At 43.8% G+C, this 11800-nt stretch overlaps 1 protein-coding gene across 4 annotated transcripts in view; it reads left to right on the top strand.

Annotated features, from left to right (window-relative positions):
- Positions 1-6686, top strand: part of TSPAN11 (tetraspanin 11) — a 199937-nt gene extending 193251 nt beyond the window's left edge. For all 4 annotated transcript variants that reach the window (XM_019544191.1, XM_019544189.1, XM_019544190.1 and 1 more), the window contains one exon: positions 5016-6686. In XM_019544191.1, the coding sequence (XP_019399736.1) occupies positions 5016-5075 (60 nt within the window). In that variant the 3' untranslated portion in view covers positions 5076-6686. The remainder of the gene's footprint in view (positions 1-5015) is intronic.
- The last annotated feature ends 5114 nt before the right edge of the window (positions 6687-11800 follow it).

Below are 11800 nucleotides of genomic sequence, written 5' to 3'. Positions count from 1 at the left end.
TTTAGGTTAGACATCCGTAAGAACTACTTCACTGTCAGGGCAGCTAGGAGCTGGAACCAACTTCCAAGGGAAGTGGTGCTGGCTCCTACCCTAAGGAGGATGCCTACCTGGCTGGAGTCATCTGAGCCCAGTTTTTCTCCTGCTCAGGCAGGAGGGTCAGACTTGAAGATCTACAAGGTCCCTCCTGACCCGACTTCTATGATTCTACGAAAAGCAGCATATCATCCCCTCCCCTCTCCACCCCGTTTCTGTTTGCTCAGCATCCCATACATTTTTCCATTTGTCCAATTTGAACATAAATCAAAGCTGTCACTGCTGAAATGGGTCACATCCATATAAATACAAAGACCCACACTCATGTGGTTACAACATGCTGGTGCTCATGAATGGGTAGGCATTGCCTGGAAGTTCTTGCAAGTTTAGTGCTGTTAAAGGTCCTGGTCTGTGAACTGTTTATGAACAGACAAGCCACAGAGCAGAGCAAATTAATTGTTGGTGAACCCATCAAATCTTCATGCTGTAAGTCAGATCCTGGTTCTGTCCCCATACACTTTCATGGTGGTGGCAATGAGGAACTATAAGCCAAATCTGCCCTGCACTCAGCCAGTTACAGGACTTAAGATGAAACATTCAAAATGAAGTCCAGGTAGCAGAGAAATTGGCCTGACCCATAGGAGGTACCATGGGTGCCTCTGACATAGGTAGTGTATAAGTCACAGGACCCAATGTTGCGTAGGTGCAACCTTGTTGTGGAGTCTCCATCCTCAAAAGGTTTTGAGACCAGATTGAACAAATGCTTGTCTGGGGTGGTTTAGACCAGTGGGGGCCAACCTTTTTGGCACGTGCCACAAACTGGCCTGGCATCCTCCCTGAGTGACCTTTCAGTCCCCTTCCTCTGCCTGATCTGCTACTTTGCTTTCTGCTCCCAGCTCTGTGCTCCCTGCCTGATTAGCTGCTCTGCTTTCTACTTCCTTCCCTGTGCTCCCTGCCCAGCTTGCTGCCTTGCTTTCTGCTTCATGCCTAGTCTATCACTGTGCTACCTGTCTCCTCCTTGATCTCTCATATGCCACAAATAGAGGCTGCCCATGCCACTTGTGGCAACTGTGTTGCAGGCTGTCCCTCCCTGGTTTAGATGAATGTTCCTGCCTTGAATGAATGGGTTGGCGTACATGACCTAAGGGTCCTTTCAGCTTTATTTTTCTATAATTCTATCAAAGTTTATTTCTACGCAATAGAAGCCTGCTCCAACCCAAAGAATATGAATAGGAGTTCTTTCCATTAATCTCAGTGGGCTTTGGATCAGATTGGAATGAGTTACTTTGTGTTTCCTGTCTGTTTCCTGTCTCCATCCATTGTTTTTATTGTGTAATATTAGAGATGCAAGCCTCTACATGGAGCCAAGCAGTGTTTTCAGCGAAGGCCTGATTCTCATTTCCACACAGGCCACTTCACACTATTCTGGTAGTACAGAGCAGCCAGACAGTGGGAGTAAGTGACATATATGCTCTTTATAAGCCCCCTTTCCACTGCCAGAGCTTTACGAATCTGGAATGAGGATTGTGCCTGATGTTTTCTGTGCCCTGTCAAACTCATAATAAGCTGTCTCCTCTGTGAATTGGGAATAGATATTTTCTAGCTTCTTTGCCTTGTCAATAGGCTCGCCTGTCCTAGAACCAGAAAACAAACACCATCTTCAGCCTCGTGGAGCTGTTTGGTTTAAATGACCTGCCAAGAGTGTCTAACTGCAATTAAGTCAAGATGTAGCTGAGTGCATCAAAGCCTTATTAGGAGAAACATCAGAGACAGAAAATGGAAGTGGCAGCAAGTCTGCTTGCACTGCAGGCGTGCTCAGAGGCTCAATGCTGCAGCTGTGCAAAAGGAGAGACCCTAGTATCCAGAGTGCAAAGGTACCCCTTGTGAGAATGTCTGTGGGGCCAATCTGGCCCTAGTCAATGGGACTAAGGCATCCCTATGGTGAAAAAAAATTGGAAGGGTAGGCTAAATCTAGGGCAAAGTTACACATTACACATAGATCATACTAAATCCATGGATGCTAAGTAGCGTTAAAGGTAAAATGTGCTGTGAGAAGTTGCATGTTAAGAGTTAATATTGTTTCTTGCCTGCACCGCTCTGACTTTCCACTAGAGGGCTGAGGATCAGGGGCATACATAGGAGCCAAGACACCTGGGCTGTATCCCTGCTCTGGGTGGGTTGGGGAGTGGGCAGTGGCACTGAGAGCAGTGTGCCCTGTGATGCTGAAGGACTACAAATTGCTTGTTTTATCTCCATGGAACAGACTAAAGTTACCCTAACATGAGCTAGGTAGTATGGTCCAGGGTTAACCCTTGCCTGAAGTGGCTTAACTTTGAGATGTTCAGAGGGCAATTAGCATGAGTTACTGATCTTAACGTGCTCATGTATTTAAGTGCCCTTAATATGGGGTAAGTGTAACATGTAACTTCACCCCAAGGGTGCTGACCCCAGGCCAAGCAAAGTAATTTATTCTGCATAAGTATTCTCTTGTACAGAAGGCTGGGAAGGGTCAGAGAAGGAGTCTAACCCTGTGCCAATTGTCTGGGCTATAGGGAGCTGCAGGAAGCAGAGTTGTTCAGTGATCAGTCAATGCCAAGGAATTGCACAACTGTCTGCTTAATTCAGTATCTGAGCTCTAAGTGATGAGCTTTTGCACAACACACCAAGCTGTTCCAGCCATACCCAAAAGCTAAACCCCATTTCAGTACACTCAGTGAAACTGTGGCACTTGTTTCATTTGGACTGGCATTGGCCCTGTGCGATGTTTGTGACCTCGTTTGGGCTTTCTGCATTGGACTGACTTCTGGTCAAGGTCAAACTTTCATCCAAGGTGAGCAAAGCTAAGATCCACCAGTTTCCAGAGCCAGTGGCACAGAAGAGAATGATATGGCCAGCATTGCATCCAGCTGCCTTTGACTCCCCAGCCAGAAAGACTAGGTACCCATTCACAACTGGGTTAGCAGAAGAAGGCCTTTGGCATACATCTGGACACAGGCTCAAACTTATACCTCAAGCACCTTCCTTAGACTGACACCCCAACCATGATCCAACAGGGATGGTACTGCTATACAGGTTCTATCTCAGTATAGCAGGGATCTTACTTTCAGGCAACTGGGATATATTTGTCAGCCTCCTCTTCGCAGTTCATCATATCTCTAAAGATGTCAGGAGGTCAGTGTTCCAAAAAAATCTGACCCTGAAGCAGAAAGATTTCCAAATAGTAGGCAATCAGGTGATCCCTGAACTTACCTGAGAACAATATTAAGTTGTCTGAAGTTATTTTCAACTGCAAAAAAACCCTTCTTTTTTCATCTGACTTGTGCATAACAGTATGAGACATTTCAGACATCCATGGTGTAAGCAATGAGGTCAGGGTGGGGGGATGAAAAGGAGAAGCTCACACAAGCCATAAGAATGTATCTTCATTACCAAGTGTCAGCACGGTAACTAAAAATAGAACCGCATTGTTGACATTCGAATACATGGAGGACTGGCTGCCAGGAATGAGCCTGCTGGAACAAACAAGACAGACAAAATTAGAGAGAAAGGAAAACAGTCCATGAGGAGAATACAGGGCATCCTAGACAGGGCGCAAAGTGTATGTCTGTGCAGCATGCTGCAGGAAGAGCTATGGGTACCCAAGCTAGGTTGGTTATTAGCCACATTAGCACAGCACTCTGCTGTTCTTTTTGAAGCAGCTGTCCCACTAATGGTATCTACGCTAGCTTGTTCAGAGCTAACTCTTAACCAGGTTACCCAGAGAGGTGGTGGAATCTCCGTCCTTGGAGGTTTTTAAGACCCGGCTAGACAAAGCCTTGGCTGGGATAATCCAGTTGGGGACAGTCCTGCTTTGAGCAGGGGTTTAGACTAGATGACCTCCTGACATCCCTTCCAACCCTAATTTTCTATGATTCTAACTCAGTATCACTGTATGGCATTGCAAGGGGATGTACCCCCAGAGGTTCACTTTCTTTCTCATTTCTGCCAACATAGCTTCCCTTGAAAGGGTTTGATGATGTGAGCCCTCCCATCCCCTCATCCCCAATGGGGATGAGGTCCATAGTTGGAGCATTAGGAGTCCCTTCCAGTTGATTTTTTTGTTGTTGTTGTTGCCCTTCAACGGGTTGATTAGACATTGTGATGTCTTGGGACAGGCTTGGGACAAAATGCCTCCAGCTCCCAGCCAGCTAGTATCTACTAAACTCAATAAATCCAAGCTATTCCCAACTTCTAGAAAGTACAAAGGTGCAGGCAATGTGCAAAGTGGGCAGGAAAGTTGGTCTCTAGAACAGCACCTGTACCAGACTGCAGGTGTACAGGGTGTAACAGAGAGGATGAGAGAGAATGGGGGACCCAAGGAATCTTGGAGAACATCCATGAGCCGAGTCTGAGTTGCTGAGCACTGTCAGCTCCTGGTGGCCTGCTGCCAATCTCATGCAAATGCAAGGTGAAACTCACACTGACTTTAGTGGCAGCAGTGCCAGAGTCACAGAACTGAATGTGCATGGAAGTGTGCACAGCTTCCAGTAATGCACTCTGAGTATCTGAGGCCCCAGACTGAAGAGGCTGAGAGGTAAGATACTTGCCAGTGGCAGAGTCACACAGACTTGAAAAATTGCACTTTGCTCAGTCAATAAAATTCAGAACTAATTTGGCTGATTTGACTCAAGACAGGAAATTTCAGGGGGGAAAAAATGGGTAGACTCAAACAGATGTGCTAGTAACAGAAGTAGTATGGTGGTGTCAGCAGCATAAAGGGGTCCTGAATATTCATTCAGCCAAGACCTAAAACCCACCGCTGTTGTGGGGTTTGGAGAGCATGCAAATTACCCATTATTCTGCATAAATCTTCGCTGTTGATATTTTAGAGCTCTGTTTTTTCATTGTGGTATTGATTGGAATACTGAATTTATATTTGACTGAATGGAGATTTGATTACTGCTGACATACAATAATTTATTCTTGTTTTTTCTTGAACACAGATCTGTGGGATGATTTTGACCTGTTTTCTGCACAGAAGACTTAAAATGGAATCCTACTGAAGAACAAAAGGGGTCCTATCAGTTTGCTTTCCTGTTAATGCACAGCATAAACCTGGAAAGTATTAGCATGAGCCAGCATCAGTATTGCTTACGCATGATTATTAGGTGATATGTCTGTTTGCTCAGTTCCTACTTTCCTAGTGATTTTGATATGCCTTAAATTTGATATGCCTTAAATTGAGATTTAATACAGTTATTGCTTGCAGTTTGTTCAAATCCAAACCAAGTAAAGAAGCAAATTATGATTTTTTAAAAATTTTTGTACAATTTCTAAAACAAGGTTTTACTGCACTGCTGCAGTCTGATTTATAGAGTCATTCTTTTGTAGAGTCATAGCCCTAATGATGCCAGTTACTTTCCTGTAGGAAGAGGCAGTTACAAGGTTAAACACTGCATCCTGTGTGTAGTCATAGTGGATTTTTTTTCAGGTTAATAGACTTATCTTCCTAAAGTAGGGTACATTAACTTGAGCAATCGAGTTAATTTTAAATGAAGGGATCCAACAGAATTTTTCACATGTAATAACAGATTGTTAGACTTTCTGCTGTTCAATATTTTTTTTAATTCTCTGTCTGTCTTCCTCTTCCTCCAGCTGAAGCTGCAGTTACAGCATCCTGTGGGTTGAGATGGAGGGAGGGCCAGAGGGCCAGTGTAGCTGCCAGAGCTACACTTGGAAAAGTCCAGCAGAGGGTGCTGTATGAGTAGGTTGGATGCATTTCAGCTAGCTTTCATCCAGAAACATACTTAGTTTCAGTTTAGGGCCTGGAGGCAGAATGTGATTAGGAGACAACAAATGGGAGAAGATGCCTTTTGCCTTGCCTCTTGCTGCTGCTCCATAGTCACCTGGCATGCCTGAGCTAAGATGTGTCACTTTGCCTCTTTATTGTAGCCTAACAGGTTGTTTCAGAAAATGATAGTTAGATCAAAGAAGGAGTTTTGTGTACAGCACATAGAACCTGAATCAGAGGAGAACATTTTATTTAAAGAAAAGACACCCACTTGCTTTACATCAGTCAACTGTTTTCTCTGATCAGGATTATATTAAATCCTCTGATCACATTATATTACATTTCTCTGATCAGATTATATTTAATCCATTTAGGTATCCAGGCTAGCTAAAGAGCTATACCAAAGCTAAACAAGAACATTAAAATCTACAACAAAAAGAAAAGACAATAAACCCAAATCTGAAGCTCTATCCTTTTGCTGCAAGTGCCAAATAACTCAGAAACCACTTTAGTGAAGACAACTTGGGTAGATTAGATAGCTAGAATGGGTGGCTAGATGGGAAGGATGGAAGGGTAGGTGGGAAGAATGAATAGCCAGCTAAATGGATGAATAGGATGGATGCTGAGATATATAATCCATTTTCTTTGTGATGGTCTCTTTTCATGACAGTGAGATTTTTTTTCCATGGCAACTTATTATGATACCATACAGCCAGGTCCTTATCATACAGTTGCAGAAGAGAAGGAAAACTTAATTTATGCACACACGCATACCCCTACCTATCTGTCTACATGTACATACATATATATGTGTGCGTATATCTATGGCTATATTTATATCCAAATGCTCAGCACTTCATAGCAGTTACTTCAGTATGAGTACGAAAAGTCAAATTTCCCTTACCATTTATGCCTCTGAGACTGGCTTCATAATATTGTAAGAAAAGATACTTTATTTCAGAAGAATATTCTTTAAATTGCTTAGCTAGTCATATTAATGCCCTTTCCCATCCTCATATGGCACTAGGACACCATCTGTCCAGCTACCTTTATTCTACAGTCCTGCTATTATACAACTGCTGAGCAAAATCTGGCATCGTTTAAACCGCAGGCTGGCTCTTTAACCCAGCAGTCCAGCTTCTGTTAGCAACTGCTTTCTAGTTACCAACTCCCTGTTTTGCAGTTTGACATTGGATTGCCAGGCATGTCTGGTTGAAGGGAGATCCATGTAGGTGCTCATGCTAGCAAGGTACTTGATGACTTATTTGGTGGTCCTAGAGGCTTACCTTTCTCCACAATGACCTTAATTGTAACCTGCCTGCAATTCTGTTACAGCAATCTACCACTGTATGTGGATTGATTATATTTTGTATTACAGTATTATCAGGCCTAAAGGAGGACTGCTGCCTGTTTAGTCTATGGCCAAATCTCTGAATCAGGCCGAATCTTTTCCGAATCCATTTGGAGGGTTCCAATTCGATTTGGACCTCTTAATTGGTCTCCCGATTCAGATTTGGAGATTCGGCTGCTGAATTGGGTGATATCTCCTCTGAATAGAATCAGTTATCAAAGCTTCACACAGCCCTATTAGATGATAGAGCCTGGCATTAATGACTGTCTGAAGCAGGGGGGACATCAACATCTCAGCTGCGAATGAGAAATAGTGGGTCGTATGGGACAGGCTTGGAAGGGGAGACTGGCAGTCTGTCTGATGCAACGGAAAAGAGATCTTTCATAGCAGTGCATTTCCATATCTTTTCCATATCTCCAGACCGGTGTCTGCATTATCTGTAATGATTAATCAGTCACAACTGCAAAGGAAAGGAAGTGTAACAGAGTGCTTCATTCTAGGGCCTGTTGTACTGAGTCCTTCTGTTTTAGGTGTTAGAGTCCTAGGGCATCTTTACGCGTACTCCAGAGGCAGGGAGAGGAGAGCGCTTTAATTAGAGTGGCTCCAAGATCTGCTCAAATTCAAGTGCCCACAGAGTCTCATGTATTCCATGCTGCAAAATGGCAGTGGGAATGCTTTGACTAAAGTTTGTTCAATGAGCTTTAGTTAAAGTGCCCCCACTGCCATTTTGAAGTGTGGGGACACTGAATACTGTAGACACATAGGCTGCTGCAGTGCCATAATTAGCACGCTCCAGCAGACTCGATTAATTGAGTCTGCTTTGCAACACTGTAATTGCGGTGAGTTGGAGCAGCATCCCTGTATGTCTACAGCCACCCCTATGTCAGGAGGCACAGAGGGTGGCTGCTGAGTCACGCTGAGGTTACACAAGTTGCAGTCAGCTCTATTCTAAATATATGAGATGGTTTCTCATCACTTTCATCAAGGACCCAGCGGTTGGACCAGAAAGGGTTCTAAAAAGGAAGAACCAAAGAACTAGGGACATAGGCTGAAGTTTGTGCCTTTCACTGTTTTTTAAAATATCCATAAAGCCAAATCCCAGGGAAGGGATAAAAGTCAGAGTGCTAGTGGCAGGACTGAAGCCTAACTCTGAACTCAGCACAGCGTGGTGGGTACACTGAGCTCGGGCCCAATGTATAATAGAATAATTGTGAACATCACCTATTTGCTTTTATTAAAGTAGATTCTGGGTAAAAAATATGTTTTGAGATCCGTTTGAAAGTCACTTTTGTATCAAATGTGGACGTTATTTTGTACAGGATAAATCTGTTAAAAACTGGACTGCTCAGCAGGAAGTGAAGCTGGAAATAATGTGTACTATGATGCTTGTCTGCTGTCACCACATCAAAAACAAATGCTCTTTCTGTGACCGTAGAATATAAAACTTAACAAGGGTCAAAGCTCTTTTGCTATATTGCCCTTTCATAATTTCTACATGATTGTCTTGTTTGGGACTGTAATTAAAATAGTCAAATAAGTGCATAGAGGTAATACAAAAATGCTGTCTTATCTTAAGTTCAGAGTGCTGAATTCCAACCATTACACCAGCCTGTATTGTGCTTTATCCCACCATACCATAACTTACCTTGCCTATTTCTTGCCACCAAGCAGAGTTTGTTATGACCAAGTGATTGTTATGCTATTGTACATGGTTGATTGCAACCTCTCAGTGAAAATGGTATCAGAATAAAGCCTTATGATTTAAAACAGGACCAAGTCCCATAACCACATTTCATTGAAATAGAAATTGTATTTTTATGCTTGGGATGGTATCTATTTCCCCCCGCCCCAAAATAAATAAGAATTAATTATTAACTGTTTTGCATTCCTACAAACCAGAGCCTACCATTATACAATATTTGAAACCTATCATTGACAAACAGCTGTGTATTAGCACAGAACAGAGATTGTTCTACATTGATTTCTACCATAAGTAAATCAAGAGTCTTCCTTCTGCCAATTGCCAGCAGGAAGTCTGAGGCTCATAACATATGCTGCTCCTTGTTTCTCTGCCTAAACACCTCATTTTGTTGGGACACTACTGTCCCTGAGTAAATTTATGGCACATCTGTTCCTGTGCAGGCTCATTTTGTTTCCTTGACTAGAAGCAATCTGCTGTTTGACTAGGGGACAGAGATGCTGAGGCAGGTTTATGAAGATGTGTCATTTTGACATATATTTAGGCAAGGGGAATTGCTACCCACTTTGTTGTTTAGTGCTGTCAATTTGTAGGGTTTTCTTATACTATTTGTGCATTTCCTGGTTTTCATTCAGATTTTCGGACCACACTTTCCAAACATGGGGAACTGAAGTCTAAATATAGTGCTTATTAAAGTACTTGGCTTTCACAGGCACTGAAAATCTTTAAAGCCCCTTATGTGGGTATCTACATTTTAAATTACGTTTCTAAGGTTGGGCACTTTTACATTTGAAAACCAGTTGACTGGACTGGGTTAACCCATTCCAGTCCTGCCTACTCTTTTCCCTAACAAATGCCTGGAAAGTCCCCTTGTCTTCAAGGCTCTCCTCACACTTTGTATTTCCTGGTCACCCTCTGTGCTGCCCTGGCCGAGGCATCTGCAGTGCTGAGCCATAGCGAATAACATCCATGTGGTCCTTTTGTTTGAACATGGAGTTCAGGCAGGACTGGCCTGCCAGGATGTGGGAGGCACTGGAACAGATCAAAAGCTGCCTGTCAAAGCAGAACTGAAGCCACCCCTGCTTGGATTCAGATGCCAGCTTTTCTCCAGATAATCTGTGTCTGGTTTGAATGGCCTATATTGCATTGTAAAGTGATTTTTTTTCCCAGGAAAGTCTGCAACTCAGCAGCCTCAGTACGGGGACCCATGTAATTTTATAACACAGGCTGCAAATCACTCCTTTCACCTCCCAATTTTCGGCCCGTTAAGCCCCTAGTCGTTTTATCAGCAGCATCTGTTTAAAGAAGAGGCTTATACAATACACACTGACTGATTCGTCCAAGCAGGGATGATGGCTTTGTGTTTCAAAAATATATTAAAGGGCACACCATGGCATTGTGTTCCCCAGAAAAGGAAACCACCTGCTTCAACACCAACAGAAAAATGTGATGCACCTATGAAATGGAACAGAAATATCCTGCAGGATCAGGAGAATGAAAATCAGCTTGATCAAGTTTGGGGCTGCTTGTTACCCTTGCATGATAGCCACAGCCTGGTGGCTAGTGGTTCACCCTAAAGAACTATTTTCCAGAACATGCAGTGGTGTGGTGACATGCTCTGTCATGTTGTCCTTGAGTTCATGATAGCAAATCCCATACTGACTGATTCTGTGGTTCTCTATATGCTCCCGCTGACCCCCATGGTAAGTCCTAGGAAGAGGAAGTGGTGAGGAACTCTGCAGAGTCCTGCTGCTGTAATTCTGGGCTGAAAATCACAGAGACCTTGGGGCCAGCAGGAAGAGGAAGTGAACACACAGCCAGAGAGCTGTGCTCTAGCGCCCCCAGCTTCTGGCCTGAGCCACTGCAGGCATGTGGCTGCATTGCCTGAATCAAAGGTAAATGTCTGTTTACTTCTGTTTCAATTTAATCTGTGCAGTTTAGACTACCCTGAAAAGACTGAATCAATTCAGCCTCAGGCTTTTTGACTGTCTGTACTTAGCCAAAGTGACCAAGACCTAGAATCTGGGTTTTCAGCTCCTTGGGTACGTAGAATCATAGAAAAAGTTGGAAGGGACTTCAGGAGGTCATCTAGTCCAACCTCCTGCTCAAAGCAGGACCATCCCCAACTAGATCATCCCAGCCAAAGCTCTGTCTAGCCAGGTTTTGAAAACCCCCAAGGATGGAGCTTCTATCACTCTCTTGGTAACCTGTTCCAGTGTTTTCTACCCTCCTAGTGAGGAAATTCCTTCTGACATCCAACCTAAACTTCCCTTGCTGCAACTTGAGACCAATGTTCCTTGTTCTGTCATTTGCCACCACTGAAAATAGCCTAGCTCCATCTTCTTTTGAACCCTCCTTCAGGTAGTTGAAGACTGCTATTAAGTCTCCTCTCGGTCTCCTCTTCTCTAGACTAAATAGGCCCAGTTCCTCCAGTCTGTCCTTGTAAGCCCCCTAACCTTTTTTGTTGACTTCCACTGGACACTCCAATTTGTCCACATCCTGTTTGTAGTGGGGGGCCCAAAACTGAACACAGTACTCCAGATGTGGCCTGAATAGAGGGGAATAATTACTTCTGACCTAATGGCCCCACACCTACCAATGCAGCCCAGTATGCTGTTAGCCTTCTTGACAACTAGGGCACACTGCTGGCTCATATTCAGCTTATTGTCCACTGTAACCCCCCAGGTCCTTTCCTGCAGAGCTGCTGCCCAGCCAGTCTGCCTCCAGCCTGTACTCGTGCATGGGATTGTTCTGTCCTAAGTCCAAGACTTTGCACTTGTCCTGGTTGAGCCTCATGAGATTCCTTTTGGCCCTTTCCTTCAATTTGTCTAGGTCACTCTGACTCCTAGCCGTACCCTCCAGCATATCCGCTACTCACCCCTCAACTTGGTGTCATCTGCAAACTTGCTGAGGATGCACTCTATGCCATCTTCCAGGTCATTAATGA

Source organism: Crocodylus porosus, unplaced genomic scaffold, assembly GCF_001723895.1.
Source record: "Crocodylus porosus isolate Cpor-Errol unplaced genomic scaffold, CroPor_comp1, whole genome shotgun sequence".
NCBI classification, from domain to species: domain Eukaryota; kingdom Metazoa; phylum Chordata; order Crocodylia; family Crocodylidae; genus Crocodylus; species Crocodylus porosus.
This window is presented reverse-complemented; position numbering and strand designations above follow the sequence as displayed.